Below are 20,693 nucleotides of genomic sequence, written 5' to 3' on the forward strand. Positions count from 1 at the left end.
CTCTATAGTAAGATACAAATCGTTAGTAATATACGGCTTCTCTATAGCAAGATACAAATCCTTAGTAATGTATAGCATCTTTATAGTAAGATACAAATTCCTAGTAATGTATAGCTTCTCTATAGTAAGATACAAATTCTTAGTAATGTATAGCTTCTCTATAGTAAGATACAAATTCTTAGTAATGTATAGCTTCACTACGGCAACCGAGGAGGGTCACGACTACCCCTTTTCGTTTGCCATTCTATTATTTGCTTTTACATTTAAAATTTAATTTCAATTGGCATTTTCACTGAGATTTTGACTTAAATTAAAATTGTGACTTACATTTCTATTCAAAAGTCTATTTGCACTGAAATTTTGACTTGAATTTTTTTGCATTGAGAAATGATTGAGACTTGCATTTAGAATTATACTTGTATTGGAATTTTGACTTGTATTTCAAAGTTCATTTGCATTGGGATTTGATTTGTGTTTGAATTTAAAAAAAGTCATTTGCATTGGGATTTGATTTGTGTTTGAATTTAAAAAAAGTCATTTGCATTGAGATTTTACCGTAACTAGCATTTGAATTTTCACTTTCATTGGGATTTTGACTTGCATTTGCATTTAAAACTTTATTTGCATTGAGATTTTGACTTGTATTTGCATTTAAAAGTTCATTTGCATTGAGATTTTGACTTGTATTTGCATTTAAAAGTTCATTTGCATTGGGATTTTGACTTGTATTTGCATTTAAAAGTTCGTTTGCATTGAGATTTTGACTTGTATTTGCATTTAAAAGTTCATTTGCATTGGGATTTTGACTTGTATTTCGACTCTCATTTGCATTTTCACTTTCACTTGCACTGGGATTTTGGCCTGCATTGTGATTTTGACTTGCATTTTCATTTGTTGCGCTTTGACCCTTGACCCCTGATCCATGACCTATACAGCTCGACCAATAGGGGAGTTCCATTTTCGCACCTCAGAGTAGCGAAGCGTATTCGTGTTATCTATATTATTACTGTGCTGGTTATGGATGCAAAACTATTAGGTACAGGTGAGTTAACATAATTTTTTATCGTGAGCGCATTTCAAGAATACACGCTTATATTGATGGCGAGTTTGATGCATTGTACTTATTTGAAATTCATAGACAAGGCTGCCAGCCGTATAGCCCTGCGTACAGTGCTGTGTGTAAGGGGACGCGTTCGGTTGATAGTGGGGACATCTATCAACCGAACGCGTCCCCGTACACACAGCACTGTACGCAGGGCTACCAGCCGTAATGTGAAGTACTTGGATGAATCCGCCAGTGTTGGAGAGTGTTATGTTACAATCGACAGGCAATACGTTAAATACGAACGGAGTATATCAACAATATTTCAGTGATATTTAGTCCATTCTTAAATTAATACTACTATAATATGTATAAAGATTTAGTGGTGACGGTGGCCAGTCGACTGTGCCCGGAGAATGGGTAGTAATGCAAAATTACCGGTAACATTTATTATTGATTTTACGCCCTCTGGTGTCAAGATTATCAAAATACTACATTTACGTGTATATTATGAAGTGTTATCACGTAATGAATATGTTGATGCTTTTGACCGTTGCCGTTAAATGTAACTAATAAGAACACTGGCATGTTCGGTATCAAGTCACTTGGAATAAATTTGAAATACAACATATTTTTTTTTTATTTCAGACATGGAAGATTATTTACGAACACTTGTGGAGCGCGGTAAAGACAACATGACACTGTTGTTGTATTTGCAAAAAGATTACTGTGTTTCCTGGAGGTAATAAATGTTTATGGGTTTTACTGCTAGACATTGGATTGTTTTATCTTTAAGTTAGTATGTCTAAATGTTAGAAATGTGTAATCATTTACTCTGCACATAAAGAATAATCTTTGTTTCTCTTCAATTCTTAATAATTGTTTTTAGTCTTAGTACATTAAAAAGACGCTTGAAAGATTGGAATATTAAAAGGCATGGAGAATATACACCTGATAATGTTCGAAGAGCAGTGCAAGTAAGCATAGTTTTTCATCATAATAATTTAAACAATCATATGATGTATGAGGTCGGATAAAATAATGTTATACTAAACAAACTACATTTTGTACTTTATTATAATTGAGTATAGTTTGACACAGCATATGAATGTTTTGTTTTTTTTTCAGAAAGAATTGCAAACAGCTAGAAAACTTGTTGGAATAAAAAGAATGTACCAGCGATTGAGACAACATCACCATATGCTAGTTAAAAGGTATCTTCATTCATGACATATGATGTTGACATCCATAATATTGTGTCTAGTATATAGATATGAAAATTGTTGTTCCATGTAACTGTTCATTGTTTTCCTAATGTTATATCGTATTTTCAAAATAATGATATTGCTGCATTTAATTGTTTCACAGAGATCAAGTTGAAGCTATCATGGTGGAGCAGAACTATAGTGCGATGCTTAAAAGACGCTGTGGCAGATTACAGATAGGGGAAAGGCGACGTTTTTTTTCAAAGGTAACTAAATACAAGTAATTTACTGGTTGCTACCAATGCATTTCATAAAAAATGCTTTCTTAAAAAAATCACATTTATTCCATATCAAACATTATAACTTAATTATGCTATTAAATTGCATGTTCTACTGTTTGAACACATAGTAATTTTAGGCATCTGGTATACCTTTTATATTCTTTGTAGGGACCAAACTGGTCTTGGCATTTAGACGGCTATGACAAATTGCTTGGATATAAACGGAATAAATTTCCCTTTGCAGTACATGGATGCATTGATTCCTTTTCAAGAAAAATCTTGTGGATGAGAGTACACCTTTCTAACAAAAGCCCAAATCGTATTGCACTCTATTTTTGGGAAACTGTAATTGCAGAAAATGGTAATTGATTTGTTTTATTGAAATTAACATAATGATAATATGGCATCTTGATAGAAAATAATCTCTTGTTCATCTACACTAATTGATGTGACATGGATAGTTATTAGACAGTTTTAACTTTTTAAAGCTACAAAGCTGATATCAGTGATATCATAAATGCATTCCTAGTTTATCCAAGAAGAACACGGTCTGATGCCGGAACAGAAGTTGGTCTACTTGCTCAATGTCAGATGTTTCTGCATCGAAATACGGATGTCAAGGATGTACATGTATACGGGTCTTCAATAACCAATCAAGTAAGCAACTTAGTTATTTCCTCACCAGTATATATCACATTTTTTTTGTATATGATTGTTCGTGTGTAAATCTTACTGTTATGAACCATGAGAAATTGAATGACTAATGCTTGTGTATATTATAAACATTAAGCATGGAATACACAATTTACAATTCTAGTAGATAGCTGTAAAGAACTGCTTATTAATCATGTGCAATAATTGCAGAGACATAACATTATATTCAGACAGACAGCTTGAATGAAAAATGTACCATCATGTGTCATCATACTACACCTACTATCATAATAATAGTACATCATTATGAGAAACTAAATAAGTGTTTATAATGGATGGTCACATGTGACATTTGTGTGATTACCGGTATATTGGTAAGCACAGAATCATTCTGAGACATTGTATGATAAATTTATAAAGCATGTGCTTTGAACAGTGTCTTTTCTATTTATCTTTCTTTATAATTAAATTATGGTTAAAGCTGTTTCATGATACTTATCAGGGTCTAGAAAGCAGATATCACCACCAACAATAATTGAAAAAAAAGGATTAATAATTTTCTGTTTTCTAATGCCTGGGAGCACACCTGTATGTGATTTATCCATAAACAGGGTTGTTTTAATTTATTTTACTTCACACTATTTTAACAGTGTATAGAAAGCTGGTGGGCACAGCTAAGAAAATACAATGCTCAATATTGGATAGATGAATTCAAGGTGAGATTATACTAAAAATTGTTGTATGTATGCAAGGGGTAGGTGACTAGTTTAATACCATTATAGTGATTGCTGTTTAAAATAGAATGCAACTTGCGCATTTTTTACATGTGTACATATTTTAACAAATATAACACTGGCACTATTTTGTGTTAAAATATGTATACAATTAATCATTGTTAGTTTTTAATTAATAGTTTATGGGTTTTTTTTGCCCCATTGTTAATCTGTTTTTGAGAAAGTGTTAAATAATATATGCATAAACGGGTGAGCAGAATTGTTCCACGAGTTCAGAAAGTATGAAACCATTACCAATCAATGTAGTACTTTAGACAAATCCACAAAGTATTTTATGAATTGTTTGTTGGAACACTTGTTTGATAAGAAAACAGGTTTTTCAATCATTGAAGTTTTATTTACATTTACAAATTCACAGTTTTTGTGAAATAGTTTGTCTCAACAGAAAAAAAAATCTACTTGGCATCAACAATTGGCTACTATGACAATATTTTTTACCCTAGGCCAACAATCCAAATTGTGATATATTATGATATATCTGTACCAAAGTGGTAAAATTCACAGTTATGCAGTTATCATTTATTTAATGACACCCTACCAAATAATTAAATATCACACTCATCACCTGTAGGACCTGGAATGCAGTGAACTTTATGACCCTGATATCAGCAACGACAGGTATGATGCATTATGTTGCTTTTTTCGGCTCCTAAGTGTCTCCAATTTCATTCAACAATGTGTAAATTGTAGAAGTGTCTGTATGAAATTTGTATTACTGTGTGTCCTAATCATGATGTAAACATTATGTAGGTAGAAGCTTTGGTTGCTGTGATAACTGGTTTATGGCTGCAGGTATACATGCCTTTATCTTACTACCTAAATTATTATAATTACCTATACAAATCATTCTGCAGCTTTCCTCTGTCAGTCAATTTGAACACATCTTGAAACAGTCTATGTATCTTGCTGTTTTCCTCTTAGAATGTGCCTCACAGCTGTATATATGCCTTTGATTAAGAAAGAGTTGGATGATTTTGTAGATGAATGGAACACACATCGTATACGTAAACAAAATAGAGTCCTAAGACCTTGTGGTATTCCTGAGGACATATATAATTTCCCTGAGAATCATGGTGAATATGAACTATTATAATAATACAATTGAGTACCGGTATATTTTTAAAAAGCAATACGACTTTATTCTGGGCATGGGAACTGTTATATATGCAATGTCAGTTGACATATTGTTCAATATATAGGAAGGAGATATATCTGATAAGTGGACCTGGAATATAAGATTTATTAAAAGACTGTAGTCATTTTCATTTAATTTGTTATGAGCACAGATTCAAAACATAGTAGAGCAGTGATTTGCATAAAAGAAATTGTCTATTTTGAAATTATGTTGCTCTCATTATCTGAAACTACAAGAGTTATTAAAATTAATATAGTTCAAGGCATATTGTGTAAAACCAGCAATAACTTTAGATATTGGCGTATTTTGTGATACTGCTTGCAAGGACCAATCAGATTACCACTACTTAATACTCTGAAATTCCAATAATTGATTCATACAGGCACCACATATTATCGATTACCTTTATTTATTTTAGGGGGAATTGAATGTGGTTTCAAACCTCGTCAGTCAGACATTGATGAAATTGAAAGAAGACACAATTTTTATGAACATACAGATGGTTATCTACCGGAAGATTTTAGAGAGAAAGTTAAACAATTAAATTTGGATGTTAACATTTCAAATGCAAGAGAATGTTATCTTGAACTTAGAGATCATTTTGCGTCAACATGTACATAGATAGTATAAACCATTAGCCATGGTTTTACCTTCAAATTCAACAGAATGCTGATTTAAGCACATATTGTGGTGAAAATACTTCAAAATCTGTCTAAAATTATTTGTTTTTAGTATTAGTGAACAGTATGTAAACTTTCTTAGTTCACTGTCAATCTATATTTTTTAAACCTGAAGATTTCTAAAATACCAATTTTGACTGGTTACAATAAAGTGGTATATATATATAGTCATCTGAAACTGAAGTGACTTTCGGCGAGTAGCAGTTTTTTGTAAAGTTTGATTCACCATCAGTCAAAATTAGTTTAAACTGATCACAGGATTTAATCAGGTATATTTTTATCAGTCTGCAGTAGTGGACACAGTTTAATATTTATTTGTTTACAGTTTTTAAAATTAGTTTACTTCAGATGGCAGTTACCTAGTTTAACTATTCAAAACTGAATTACAGTGTTCATGTATGGTCATCGAATCAGTCATTTCATTTTTGTGTCAATCTTATAAAGCCACTATACCCTAATCTGATCATTTCAAGTTGATTATATTTATTGACAGAAGTTTATTTCCCATGTATTAATTGCCAGTGATTAAAGTCGATATTACTGAAATCTCCAATATGATTAATTCATGTACAAATTCTGTCCTTCACTTGTGTTCCAGAATGTTAGCCTATTAATAAACAATATATCTTGTGACTATGCCACATTTCTTTATAGCTAATTTACCTACTATTGGTTGGTGTTATGTTTACACAATGACTAGTAAGGGTGCAGTTTAGTGTACGACAAGTCATTGTCAATGACATAGTCCCTGTCTAGTTTTTATACTCTTAATTGTAAACAATGAAAGATGTTGATAGAATATAATTAATGTTGCTGAAGGTCAAATGAAAACAAATCAATGTTTTGGACTCATTCAGCAGAGACTTAAAAACAGTGCAGGTTAACATACATGTATTCCACACAAGTCACAATAAGGTAGCAATAAAATAAGGGATTTATTCTAACCAAGTTTGACACGCTATTTAATAACAAATTACAACAGTTTGTAGGTGTACTTCTGAGATCAATAAACAAACACATTCACTTGCATGAACAATTTATTTCAATGAATATGTAACACATTAAAATGGAGTTTGTTTAAACAAATGTGTCATTTTATTCATGTAATACTATGAGTATGTATCTCGTATATAAAACAAATTCCATAACAATTTCAGCGATATTTCCAACATTTGATGTGGTAAAATGTTTTAGAATATATAACATATCAGGAACTGGACTTAAAATAAAATTACACAGTCCCCATTAAATTTTTGAAAGTTCTCTTTGTGCTTGTCATATAAAAGTGGAGGGGTTGTCGCGAGCATGTCCTTGAAACTAGAGTTTCTAGTGGCGTATACAACAGATTGTTTATTTACATCAAATTCGAACATGTGTTGTGTAACGACCCCTCCGGTTTAAGACATAGCAAAGAAAAAACATAGATCACAAGTAAAAGCATGTCCAAGTTGTCACATTTTAAACAAACAAGATGGCCGCCAGTCAGCCATATTTGATCAAATTGAATTGACATGTACATGTATACATTTATGACATGCTAAATATCAATGAAAATGATACATGGGTGACAGAGATATAGTAATAAGGCCAAAAATAAAAACAGTCGTTATTCTGCCATCTTTGATCTGATTATGAAACAATTTGACATGTATGATGTATGTGCCAAATACGAATGAAAATGGTACATAAATCTTGGAAATATAGTAGTAAGGCCAAAAAATCAGATGGCTGTCAATCGGCCATCCTTGATCCGATTTTGGAACAAATTGTCATGGACATGTATCCTAACATGTATAAAGTATGTGCCAAATTTGAATGAAAACTGACAAAGCATTCCAAGATACCACATTTAAAAAAAAAAACAAGATGCCTGCCAGTCATCCATCTTTGATATAATTGCGAAAGAAATTGTCATGGACATGTATTCTAACATCTACCAAGTTTGAATGAAAACTGACAAAGCATGTCCAAAATACATCATTTTCAAAAAACAAGATGGCTGCCAGTCGGCCATTTTGAATCAAATCGCTAAACCACTGCATGTGCATATTTCCCACATAAAGTACTAGGCACATGCAAAGAATGAACTGAATCGGTCCAAAGGATTCTGAAGTATGACTCCGGACAGACGGACACATGCATGGACGCACAGACGGAGACCGAATTATAAGTCCCCGTTTTCAGACTTCGTCCGAACGGGACTAATAATAGAAACATATGGGTATGTGTTTAGTAGTTATTTGGTTCTCAGTATTGTATTTGAAAGGTACAAAGGTTGGAAAATGCACATTTTGAACAGTTAAAGAGTTATTTAGAAAATGAAATCAAAGACTTTCTAATGCAGAGTGTACTAGAGGCAACAAAAACATGGTAAAGAAATAAACAATAAGTTTGTCAGCTGAGATTTGTTTACTTCTGTAAAACCATTTACAAAGGTCAGCCTTTGTCGGTCAGCCATTTTGGATTAGATATTGCAACAAAAATGCATGAACAATTTTCCAATATAATGTCTAATGTGTGAATTTGAACTTGATCGTTCCATTCTACAGTTTTGGACTGTATCCAAAAGCTGTAAATCGGGTAATTATTATGCAAATTGATAATAAACCTTCACAGACCTCAATCACAAACTTATGTCTGTAGGTTATACCCTAGCAACTATACACTGACTTTTATTGGCAGATGAGGCAATTAACATGCATAGTTTCAACACAAATTTAATCACATATGTGGAGTGGAGCACTATAGTTTTGTTGAAATTCAATGATTGTGAATGGTTCTTCAGATCCAGGCACCAGTGTAAATCAGGCGTCAAGTAATAAAGATTTGTTCCGTTGTACTGAGAACTCAATCAACGATCTTATCTGGACTTCGGAAACCCTGCTTTGAAAAATAATATGTGTATAAATAAGAATCTTTATCTTTATTTTGCTTGTAGCATGTTGAATGAATTAAAAATAACAGTCCCGTCATTCTATTTGATTCATCACAATTTAGCAGGTATATCATATACAAAAATTGAGGCCATTCCTATATAGCAATTTTTTTTTTAAATTTAAACCACAGTTCAAATGAAATAATATAAATGACCGAAAGCTTATATTATAGATTGTATCCTATGCTATGATTTTCTTTCTGGACATTGATGTTATTACACTTTCGACAAATGTTTATGTTACCATGTGTTTAGAAAGCAGGGCAAACTGTATACTGCTACAAACCCACAATCTCTCTGATATGAGACAAACATGCTAGCCTCTGTACCATTGTTAACATATGGTATTTATATGATGAGCATGAAATTGATCTAGGTATGGAAACTGCAAGAAACAGTTCTTGATCTTTATAAACAATTGTGACTCATGCTAGTCATTCAACTTTTACATTTGAAGGTGTAATAAGATTTAACCCTTACGGCAATAGTGCCATTAAGTTTTAAAGGTGTACATGGTACACAATAATTTGCAAGTATATTTGAGAAAAGTTCTGAACAATAAATCATTCCATTTTGCCCAAATTCAAAAAAGAAGACATGTACAACATACAATCATCACTGTCAATTTTACAAGTGTTTATTGATTACCAGGTACATTATGGGACTGAGCTGCATAGAAGAACCAATTAAATGCTCAATGCTGGTTGGGGGTGATCAGGAATGCAATAACTTAACACACAGCTCTATAACACATAATCAAAATATTATAATAAAACATAATACAATCATGAGAAGTACTTACAATAATGTTTGACTCACAGTCCAAACCTTCACCTTTTAATTGCTCATCAATAAGATCCACAAGTGGCTCCATGTCTGTAGAAATAGATAGGTAAAGTAGTAATAACCGACCTAACCGCAGACAATTTGTAAACATACAAATAGATAATCGTAACAAATAGTTTTAATCTAATCACAAATGAGAAACAAGAAATATAACATAATAAACAAGTCATTGAAAATGACATACTGGTAGTCCCTGTTAAATTTTTGAAAGTTCTCTTTGTGCTCGACATATTAAAGCGGAGGGGTTGTCGCAAGCGTGTCCTTGAAACTTGAGTCCTAAGTGGCATATACAACAGATTGTTTATTTACATCAAATTCAAACACGTGTTGCGTGACAACTCCTCAGGTTTAGGACATAGCAAAGAAAAACATAGATCACAAGTGAAAATAAAACAATTTGAGGTGCATGTCTATGTTATTTGTTCTAAAATTACTCAAATCTTTTTATGAAGTTTTAACAATTCAGTGAAAAACTAGAGACTATCTGTTTTTGTGTGATAAAAATAGACATTTGGAAAGTTGAAAGGAAATTAAACTAAAAATGGATATTTTTAATTTTTTACAAATGATTTTTCATCAGTATTTGTTTATATTTTTTTAAAAATGTGCTGACAACACTTTTAAAAGTCTATAGAAATAACGTATATCAATCTGATTAAGTAAAATTTTATCTTAATATACTGGGAGTTTTTGAAGATGCAAGATGGATAAAAACAAATATAAATGCAATAAAAAACATGCCGTACAATACAACTGATTGTAATGAGATTGACTAAAGTTCAATTTGAAAAAAATGTTGACATCTTATGATAGTATACAATATTTTTGTAGGGGAGTGATATGAATCTAGGTAACTTACTCTACATGTAGAAATATCCAGTCCTATAGGACTGGCAGTGTAAAGTCCTATAGGAATTGTATAGTCCTATAAGACTTATGATCTCACACACCAGTCCTATAGGACTGGCAGTGTAAAGTCCTATAGGAATTGTATAGTCCTATAAGACTTATGATCTCACACACCAGTCCTATAGGACTGGCAGTGTAAAGTCCTATAGGAATTGTATAGTCCTAAAAGACTTATGATCTCACACGCCTGTCCTATAGGACTGGCAGTGTAAAGTCCTATAGGAATTGTATAGTCCTATAAGACTTATGATCTCACACACCAGTCCTATAGGACTGGCAGTGTAAAGTCTTATAGGAATTGTATAGTCCTATAAGACTTATGATCTCACATGCCTGTCCTATAGGACTGGCAGTGTAAAGTCCTATAGGAATTGTATAGTCCTATAAGACTTATGATCTCACACGCCTGTCCTATAGGACTGGCAGTGTAAAGTCCTATAGGAATTGTATAGTCCTATAAGACTTATGATCTCACACACCAGTCCTATAGGACTGGCAGTGTAAAGTCTTATAGGAATTGTATAGTCCTATAAGACTTATGATCTCACATGCCTGTCCTATAGGACTGGCAGTGTAAAGTCCTATAGGAATTGTATAGTCCTATGAGACTTATGATCTCACACACCAGTCCTATAGGACTGGCAGTGTAAAGTCCTATAGGAATTGTATAGTCCTATAGGACTTATGATCTCACACGCCTGTCCTATAGGACTGGCAGTGTAAAGTCCTATAGGAATTGTATAGTCCTATAGGACTTATGATCTCACACACCAGTCCTATAGGACTGGCAGTGTAAAGTCCTATAGGAATTGTATAGTCCTATAGGACTTATGATCTCACACACCAGTCCTATAGGACTGGCAGTGTAAAGTCCTATAGGACTTGTTGATTCCTATAGGAATTTACATAAAGTCCTATAGGACTATACATGTCCTATAGGATTTCATGAAAAGTCCTATAGGATTTTTTAAAATCCTATAAGATTATAAAAATCCTATAGGAAACTTTTGTAAGGGATAGTCACTTATAAATAGTGAAAGTGTATCCAACCATGGAGGTATAAACTGTTTATACCTCCATGATGAACATAATCTCATCTTTATTTCCTGTACTACCAGAATAATGCATTTTCAGAGCTAGGGTGATTTACATATGTACAATGTCAACATTAGCAGATTACTAGTGTACATGTATGTATAGCTTCTGTTACTCACTTTTATAAAGACATAAATGAACTAAATATACCTTTCAGTTTCAAGAGTCTGCAATAGCTGTTGCAGGTATGCTCCTGGCAAAAATTGTTTAAAGCTTGTTGTGACATGTTGTCACATCCAAAGTACCTAGCATAAAAAAATTTAACAATTATTTTGATTGTAACTATTGTGGTTGCATATTCTAGAAATGAGTGAATGGAATGGCAAGGTATAATTCTGAGAGGCAAAATATGTTAATTTACAAGGTTATATATTGTAGTGCTAAACTATGAAATACAATATGAGGTTATTACGAGGATACCTCAAAGTATGCAAGAAGACAGTACAGTGCAACAGCATACTGTCTGAGTGCATACTTTGAGGTATCTTCAAAATAACCTTATTATTATACATCTTTTACTTCCTAAGATACATCATGGGAATGCAGAAATCCAAAAACAGAATCTGCTAACTTCTTTGTGTGGATCGAGTCCAGCCAAACCCCGGTGGCAGCCATGTTTGTTTTTATTATTAGAGGACGCTTACGCGCGCAATCATACCATATTTGGAATTCACATTTCCATATATATGGAAGGATGAAAATACCCTGTAAAATACCGCAAAATTACAACACGCTGTAAATTATGGCGTTACGGTGACAGATGTATAATAATATGTAATATAACTGATGAACAGTATAAGCAGAGTACTGTGACTTAATGCTTAGCACATATTATTTTGGTTATGTAATAATAATAAAATAATAATTTAGTGTAGATTTTGCGAGTGAAAATATATATAAAAAAAAAGTACTATAACTATATGTAAATAATCAAATATGTGTTTAACCTTAAAACTTTTGGGAACCCAACAAGAAGTAAACAAAAATATTTTAATAACTTCACTATACATAATGAGATAGTGACGGTACAAAACATAAGCTTACAGTTCTTGTGTTTCCAAATCACCAACTTCCCAAGTTGCCATTGAAATGTCAGTCAGTGAGAGACCAACGCCTGTAACAAAACATTAACATGTCAGTCTGTACTATTTGTTCTATTAAAGAAATATAGGACAATAAAATACTACCAAGATTTGAAAAGGCGTCAAGCAGTGTTCAGCAACATACAATCATCTACACATCATGATTCATTAATAAATTTAAAAATAAAACAAACCTTGCAGATCAGCCACCATCAATTTACGGTTGTACTTATGATATACAAAATGGCAAAAAGCTGATATTTTTTTGCCATGCTCTGTCTCAATTAAATCTTTGTATACTCTTCCGTCATTATTCATGTACTTAACAAATTTTCCTTTTAATTTTTCTTCTAACACGTACACATGATGACTATTGTTGTCTTGTATCATATAACATGGAATGATTCTGATAAGAAACATTAACAACAATGTGTTCAGTAAATAACATTAAAAAAATCTACATTATCATCACTTTTCATTCATGTTCACAACTTGTAATGACAACATTTCACATCTTTGAGTGGACGCCAGAATATGTTGCATGATGTGTTTATGAAAATTTTAAATAAATTGATCAGTAAAGGTAAGTCTGACACTAGAACCATTAAGATTTTCAGGAAATTAATCACAACAAAGTTTACAACATGAAGATAATACTGCATATGGTACTTGTAATACAATTACTGAATGTATATCACATCTCATTTGATAATACCTTGGCGCTTCTCCAAACTCTTTTGGGATGACGTCTTTGAAATTTAAAGACAACATTCTTGCTGACATTTGAGATTGCACTTCCTGTATGAAAAAGAATATGATCAAAATTAGATCCCATTCCACAGCCAATTAATTTTAAGAGCTGAAAAACTTTCCTAATAATAACAAAAAAAAGTTAATGACTAGATATATGATAATTTAATTGAGAAAATAATGGTTACAATTCACTATATTATTAAAAAGTTACACTTAGTAGTATAGCTAAAAACCAGCAATACAGGAAAAAGTCTTTACCTTTTTAGTCATAGAGATGATAGCTTCATTCTTCGATTTTGATAAATGCGGCTTATAGTGGATTTCATACATTGTTCTTATTGTTGAATCCTTGTAAGTCTTAACCACATAGGCCAGAGTTGTGTCCAACACATTTGATGACAACAAGTCACAGTTATAACAGTTTCTCATTCCCCCTTCTCCAATTAAGGAAGTTACTCTGTATTTGATGGGAAAGGAGGTTTCCTTCCATTTTATCCCATCAGATGTTATTTGCACTAAATACAGGGAACCAGTAGAATCTAGTGATAAAATATTCAAAAACAAACATACAAGTTAATTCACACTTCCATATACTGTAAAATGCTTTATGTTTGCTTTTAATTTTTTTTCATTATTTTCACTAAATTATTTTCATAAAATTCAGCGAATATACCTTTTTTCCTATATTTTACATTCAGCAAAATCAATGAAAATAAACTGTATACTAAAATAAAGTAGTTAAAATTTATTATATTATATCTACTATATGCTCTCCACCATCTATATTAATGCTAGGAACTGGCATGCAAATGATAATATAATAAATGTAGCAGATTTAACAATAATCACTATATAGGTCTCTCTTTATGTATCTATAGCCTTGTTCACACTTGCTGACAAATGGAGGGCACTTAAGACTACTTTGTACATATTTCTTATCAGTGGGCTGAATCTCTATTCTGTTCAGCATCATATGTGGTAATTTATGTTTTACATGGCTTTCACACCTTTTCACCTAAACATTGGGTTGCTATCAGGGATAATTCCCAGTGTTTAACACAGAACTCAGGGTTAAGACTAGCCTTCTCACTCTGAGCTATTGGGAAAATCTTAATAATTAAAAGTAAATGAAAAAGAAATTATATTTCATTACATGACCTGATAAAGAATGTAATAACTAGTATTCTAAATCAACATTTTACTTACAGTTTTTCTCAAGAGGAGTACATTGCAGGCTTTTGCCAAACTGCATGAAATGAGTTAACCCTACTGCATAACAAAACAGTAATTCAATTTTAAATTTAGAACAATTTTCTTCTGTTTAACAGCTGCATGCTCCAAATAATTATAATAATAAACAATAACAAAATTGATTACTAAAATATATTAACTGATAATCCAACTATATGAAATAAAATCTGCAATAATGTTTATAAAATGACATAAAGCCGATCTGGATGTGAGTGAAACATGCAGAAAAAAATGAAATTGGTTTGCAGGTACTCAGTAAAAACAACAATTTATGTGAAACTTATAAAATAGTAAATTACGTTACCAATTTGAGTTCGAGCCAAATTAAATTGTTAAACTACTGAACATGTTACTGCACATATGTGCAATGCATTATGGGAGAGGAATGTTTTCAGTATATAATGGAAAATGAAATATCATAATGAATAACTTAATTATTTTTTTTTTTTTGCATCTTGATGGTTTGAACCCATAATAATGAGCATAAAAATATAATGGGAGTAGTAAGTATGAAAAAGATGACATAACAACAGGGGAAAACATACTGTATTCACTTATACCCAAGCTTTCAGATGATGTATAGGTTATTATAAATGACAGATCAATTTTTAACTCAGGTTTTCCCCTGTTGCTACATTAATAGCTTTTCAGAGAATAGCAATTTGATTAGTCTTTCAATGTACTGGTACACTAAGTTGCATTCCAACTTTGTATTCAATGCAGAACACATCTTACTTAGATACTGAAGGGGAAGTTTAATTTTAGTAGGGATTACCGGTAATATTTGAGATACCATATATTCACAGGACTCTAAAATCACAGGTTTGTGATAGAAACAATACATTTTAATGTTCATTAAATTAAAATACGGTAGTCAGTGAAGCTAGCAAGCATTGAAAATAGTTGTGAATCACCAAATCAAACATACCAAGAATTTTCATTATTGTATGCACACAACAGTGTTTATAATACATCAGAAAAATCTTCTAAATTTGATTTCAGGATTCTGTTGGACAATATTTCTCATGGATTGTACAAAATTCAAAGTTATTATCAATGCTAACAGGCGTCAGTGAGAGGGTTTCTACAAATCATACAAAGTGATAATGCAATATATATAGATATCTCTTGGTGCACCTTGTTCTATTTATGCAAGCATCTGAGGTATCGTGTAATGGCAATGATTTGATTCTAGTTGCTCAGATTTTGCGCTCCAACTTCGTTTAATAATCCAAGCTCAAGTTAAAGCTCAGGATGGTGCTCAGGTTTACTCTGAGCAAGCTCAAGTGGAAGATCATTACATAACTGAACATCTGGGTGTCTACATCCATGATCATGATCGATCATGTTTTGACCATCAATGACTACAATTGTTGACTATAATCATAACCGAGAATGATCTGATTCCAGAAACACGCATGGTCATTGATGGTAAAACAAAATCTCCATATTGTTATGTGAGCAGCAAACATGATCCTTCATGGTCTGCTAACATTTATAGTTGTTTTGTTCCTGTCCCTGTATTGTCTAGCTAGTGTCTTTGGACTGGCTATAATCCAAATAAATTATGGCTTACTTGATGACTTTGGTACATCTTCACTAAGAACAGCTCTCTTGACATCTGCAATACAACAAGTTCATTAGTACTTTGGTGAGATAAACACCAGACATGCCAAAGAAAAGGATACATTATATGTGAAAGAAAACAATTCATGCAGTATTGCAAAGTTAGTGTGGTTATTATGACAGCCGATACAATACAAAACATTATGTCTTCATGACTATTATGGTAGACACTTATATGAAAGACATGCTATTCAAACTTGAGCCAATTTTCTGAATGAGATCAGTCAAGTCATGCCAAAAATACAGCCCTGAAACAGAATCCATAAAAACCAAATAGTGAATGCTGACTTTTCAGGACAAGAATAACCACATCTTAATATTATAAATAGTTTAGGCCATCCACAATGTGATTCCATGCTTTATTTAGATGAGGCATTGTGCATTGATTGTTGCCTCTTCACCAATTGTTCTGTTCTGCTTAATTTGTTTTATGGTTTAATTTAACTTACGTGATAATTGTTCTATTTCCAGTGATTTGGTGTTGGATCTTCTTTTCACACCTAAATAATTTACCACAACTTAGCTTATTCCTTTTACACATTCATCTAAACTTCATCATTATGTATTATGTATATGCAATGTTGGTTTAGAATAATGTAATAATAAAAGAGAATTGCCTGTTATTTTCTTCCCAAAGCATTTCAAATTGAATAGTATTTGTTCTGCTCACCTCAATGTACTTTATTCACAATAATAAGATCAGGACAAAATAAAAACATTCTTACCGTGAGTTTGACTTAAATGTAACAGCTGTGCTGAAGCTGAATGTTCTGTAAGCGGAAACAAAAATAATCAAAATGAAATTTTATCTTGAAAGCTATTACATACAAAATAAGGCAAGTTTCATGGAACATTTATGCTATACTCATTGAATTTATGCTATACTCACCGTTTTCAACCACATATGGATTATTGCTATTAACTTCAGAACTTGTGGGTTGAAAAAGAAAAATGTATTAGATTTAATATCCAATGAGACAATAAAGATTTTTATGATTGATCTTGAATAAAAGTCAAATTTTCAAACGTGCCCCAAATAATATCATTATTTAAATCAAATGAATATTGCTGCACACATTACTTATAACTATATAGTTAATACCTTAATAAATCATCATCATCGTCATCTTCATCTTCATCTACATCTTTTGATTCCTGAAATTGAATAACATGAATGTTACTCAAAAGTAAAAGGTTAGCTTCTCAATATGAAATTTTGTTATTTTAGGGTCATCAAAAAAAGGCAATGAACACCTTGCAATTGACAAATGTATGATGTAGGTTTAAATACATGAATGACCATCAAAATTATTTCCCTCAGAAAATACCTTCTTGGAGTGGTTTTTGTTCATGTAAAACATTATATTACCTTATAAAAATGAAAACAAGTTTTCCCCTGTATTTGATAATCTTCAGTGAATTCTGGTCCTAAGACCCCACCCATAATTTTACATGAGGTACCGGTAATTTGAGGAATATGAAAGTAATCACAGCAGCTTGATTTTACATTTTCTACTGTTAATGGCTGATTGAATGGGACCTATAAACAGAACATGAATATTAGTGCCTGTTATATATAGCATATATAGCATAAAAATAAAAACATTTTAAATAAACAATATGACAGACTGAATGAATGAAATAGTGAATGAGGTCTGACTGCTAGCATTAATAAAAGTTTAAAATCTATAGTTCCAAAAAAACCTTGAACCTGGTGCATTTTTACAAAACAGATACAAGCCAGACATTTTGAATCAGAACATGAATATGTGTAACACAATGTATGTATACACAACCACAATAAGTTAAAGCAAGCCTGCGAATAATATTCATTAACAAATTTGCAATGATTTAGTCATTTAAAATCAGATTTGTGAAACAAATTCACATGCATTATATACCAAATGTACCAAATTTGAATTAAATTTGTCCATACAGTTCCAGTATGATTGATCAATAAATTTTCAACATTATAAACTGCTAGTGTTCACCCATCATAGAACAAAAGTGCATACTGTGAGATGTATGAATGATGTTTAAATGTGATTGGCCCATATATACACTCAGAAATAGCATGTCTTAAAAACAACATTTTGAATCTGTTCTGAACAAACAGATGGACACCAAAACACACCTTCCTGATTTGCACCTGACAGGGACAAAAATATCACAAAATAAAAATCTTAAATGTATGGTGACACTGCCTGATAAAAAGTTTAAGTATATTTTCCAGTACAGGGCCTATTAAATTCCAGTGATTAAGTGAATAAAATTAGAGTTACACTGTATGTTGAAGTGACCAGTGACTAAACTGAAAATAAACATAGTAAAAAAAATTAATTGTTGATATGTGTGAACTACTTCTTTCTCACATGAAACTAATGGTAATAATATAGTGCACAAAAAATATAAATCGACCAAAAAAATAAAATAATTAAACTTACCAAGACCTTCAAACCTGGGCATTTGCGGTACTTTGACCCATCGAACATCAACTTTGTGATTGTCAGAGTCTAAAACAAAAGAAAATAAGGTACTAGTATATATTGTCATTGGTGGTTTAAACTGTCAACAGTCATGTACATCCAAGTATGACTTTGACTGTAGGCAAATCAAAACTAGCTTCCTATATATTGGATGACTGAAAAAATCTACAGTTTGTATTTAAATACTATTGCTTAACATTAACTGAAAGTTTTATCTATGCCAGATCATTAACATATAAACTAATTTGACCACTGAAGCATCTTACATATATGTCTTTTTTTTCTGCCAAAACTGTTGGTTTACCAAAAATCTAAAGGAAGACACACCAAATATGAAAGCATCTCAAATAGTTGTTTTAAATAGTCATTTAGGCCAGACTTTTTTTATTCCTTGTTTCTCAAGTTTTTATGAGGCAATTTTTTTGAGGAGGGCGAAAAAAAAAAAAAATTAATTCTTTTTTTTCATTAGATTTGTGTGATTCTCAAAGAATTGTAAATGAGATCATTGATCGGAGAGAAGAAATGAAATAAAATGTTATTCCATGTATAACCTTGTTTCTCATCTGCGCGAGACTTCGGTACTTTGATCATGATACTCCCACGCAAATGCAACTTGGATTTGTTAAGCGGCGAGCGGTAAAAATTACACTGAAATAAAATTTTATTTTTATTTCATTTTCGGCTCCTGTTCATTCGGCGGGTTCGCGAAATATGGGATAATAAAAGTCTGGCCTTATGAAGAATTTTGTTCCACAACAGCCAACATCTAGTTGAGCTAAAACAGTTACTAAATCTACTACATCAGATGTTTCTGGACACATTAGTGCTTATAATTACTAATTACCTTTGGACATTTCACAAGTTCTCGCTGACATGGTCTTCGTTTGGCTAAGTTTTTGGCCCGAATATTTTTTTGCTTATTTGCAATATCTCCCCATGTTTCTAGAATAATAATTAAAGAAAGCTTAGAAAGAACTCCGGTGTGCTGAGAGTATTGGAGATACATTAAAATTAATTCAAAATTTAAGATTTGCTTTTCAAACAAGAAGCTTGGCAACCAATTTGAAATTGCTATTTGAAATGCATAGCATGAAAAAAATGTGATTCACATTAATTATCAAAATTTATAATACATACAGAAAATACATTTGATTGTTCATCCATGGTTTTTAGTTTAATTAGTTCCAGAGCACCTCTGCAATGAATTCAATTTGGTAAATCTGTTTTTTTAGATATAAGAAATAGGCTAATAATAGATAATCAATATGCATGTTTATCAACATTAAACAAATCATGGATTACTTCAACGGACCAAATGAATTATTATACAAATTAAGCAATTATTATGCTTAGATTTAGGTCTGTATATTGTTTCAAGGTACACATGTACAAAGTTTCATTATAATGTGATGATTAATCCTAACTAAATTAGTGGAAAGCTGAAAAGTAAATTAGGTAAATATTATAGATTTATATAAACCTAAAACTAATTTGATCATCACATTGTGTTAGAGTAAATATGTACCAAGATTCATGAATTAAGACAAGTCATTGTCAATGACACGTCCCCGTTCCGTTCATATTTGAGTGACATATACATTCAAAGCAGATCATGACCGAAATGCACCTGCATATGTACAACACATTGTGCTAAATCTGAACAAAATCCATCCATGCATGACTGAGATCCGGTTCTGGAATTGTGAAAATACGTGATTTTGATGCATTTTCGGCCTTAAAATGGCCATCATTCCGCTATTGTTAAGCAGATCATGAAACAAATGCACATATCTATTTGTGACATGATGTACCATGTGTGTGTGAAGTTTGAACTTGATCAATCCAGACATGTCTTGGATACGGATCCAGAACTGAATTCTTTAACAAAATGGCCGCCAGTCGGCCATTTCGAACTTGAT

General features: G+C 32.0%; 2 protein-coding genes across 3 annotated transcripts; one reads left to right on the top strand and one right to left on the bottom strand.

Moving 5' to 3' along the window:
- Positions 1-237: 237 nt before the first annotated feature.
- On the top strand, positions 238-6,337 carry LOC146750925 (uncharacterized). Of its 2 annotated transcripts, none has more exons than XM_085502642.1 (11): positions 238-1,042; positions 1,691-1,784; positions 1,932-2,019; positions 2,171-2,256; positions 2,411-2,513; positions 2,697-2,889; positions 3,058-3,185; positions 3,833-3,898; positions 4,548-4,594; positions 4,898-5,049; positions 5,530-6,337. In XM_085502642.1, exons 1-11 carry the CDS (start codon positions 1,018-1,020, stop codon positions 5,730-5,732), a joined length of 1,185 nt encoding a protein of 394 aa, XP_085358768.1. In that variant the 5' UTR covers positions 238-1,017; the 3' UTR covers positions 5,733-6,337. The 2 variants fall into 2 exon arrangements, with proteins under 2 accessions (XP_085358768.1, XP_085358772.1); XM_085502646.1 differs by lacking the exon at positions 5,530-6,337 and adding an exon at positions 4,727-4,768 and having other exon boundaries at positions 333-1,042; positions 4,898-4,937.
- Positions 6,338-6,702: 365 nt separating this feature from the next.
- LOC146750926 (transient receptor potential cation channel subfamily M member 7-like) lies at positions 6,703-19,780 on the bottom strand. The gene is made up of 16 exons (XM_085498140.1): positions 19,619-19,780; positions 18,733-18,801; positions 17,658-17,828; positions 17,391-17,443; positions 17,178-17,218; positions 17,014-17,058; positions 16,738-16,788; positions 16,239-16,283; positions 14,618-14,680; positions 13,670-13,950; positions 13,374-13,456; positions 12,853-13,064; positions 12,621-12,690; positions 11,727-11,821; positions 9,529-9,602; positions 6,703-8,671 (listed from the first exon to the last, which is right to left on the bottom strand). Exons 1-16 carry the CDS (start codon positions 19,778-19,780, stop codon positions 8,639-8,641), a joined length of 1,548 nt encoding a protein of 515 aa, XP_085354266.1. The 3' UTR covers positions 6,703-8,638.
- Positions 19,781-20,693: the final 913 nt, after the last annotated feature.

The sequence above is a fragment of the Saccoglossus kowalevskii genome, chromosome 1 (assembly GCF_978046115.1).
Source record: "Saccoglossus kowalevskii chromosome 1, keSacKowa6.1, whole genome shotgun sequence".
Classification (NCBI taxonomy): Eukaryota; Metazoa; Hemichordata; class Enteropneusta; family Harrimaniidae; genus Saccoglossus; species Saccoglossus kowalevskii.

What these genes read in the sequence shown, in the direction of transcription:
- LOC146750926 (XM_085498140.1), bottom strand. Translation starts at nt 19,780, where the DNA reads ATGTATCTCCAATACTCTCAGCACACCGGAGTTCTTTCTAAGCTTTCT. An exon ending in GGAAATAGAACAATTATCAC is followed by an intron (nt 16,284 to 16,737) that starts GTAAGTTAAATT and finishes GTTGTATTGCAG; the next exon opens with ATGTCAAGAGAGCTGTTCTT. An exon ending in TACTCCTCTTGAGAAAAACT is followed by an intron (nt 13,951 to 14,617) that starts GTAAGTAAAATG and finishes TTTTATCACTAG; the next exon opens with ATTCTACTGGTTCCCTGTAT.
- LOC146750925 (XM_085502642.1), top strand. Translation starts at nt 1,018, where the DNA reads ATGGATGCAAAACTATTAGGTACAG. An exon ending in GATTACTGTGTTTCCTGGAG is followed by an intron (nt 1,785 to 1,931) that starts GTAATAAATGTT and finishes AATTGTTTTTAG; the next exon opens with TCTTAGTACATTAAAAAGAC. An exon ending in ATTGGATAGATGAATTCAAG is followed by an intron (nt 3,899 to 4,547) that starts GTGAGATTATAC and finishes CATCACCTGTAG; the next exon opens with GACCTGGAATGCAGTGAACT.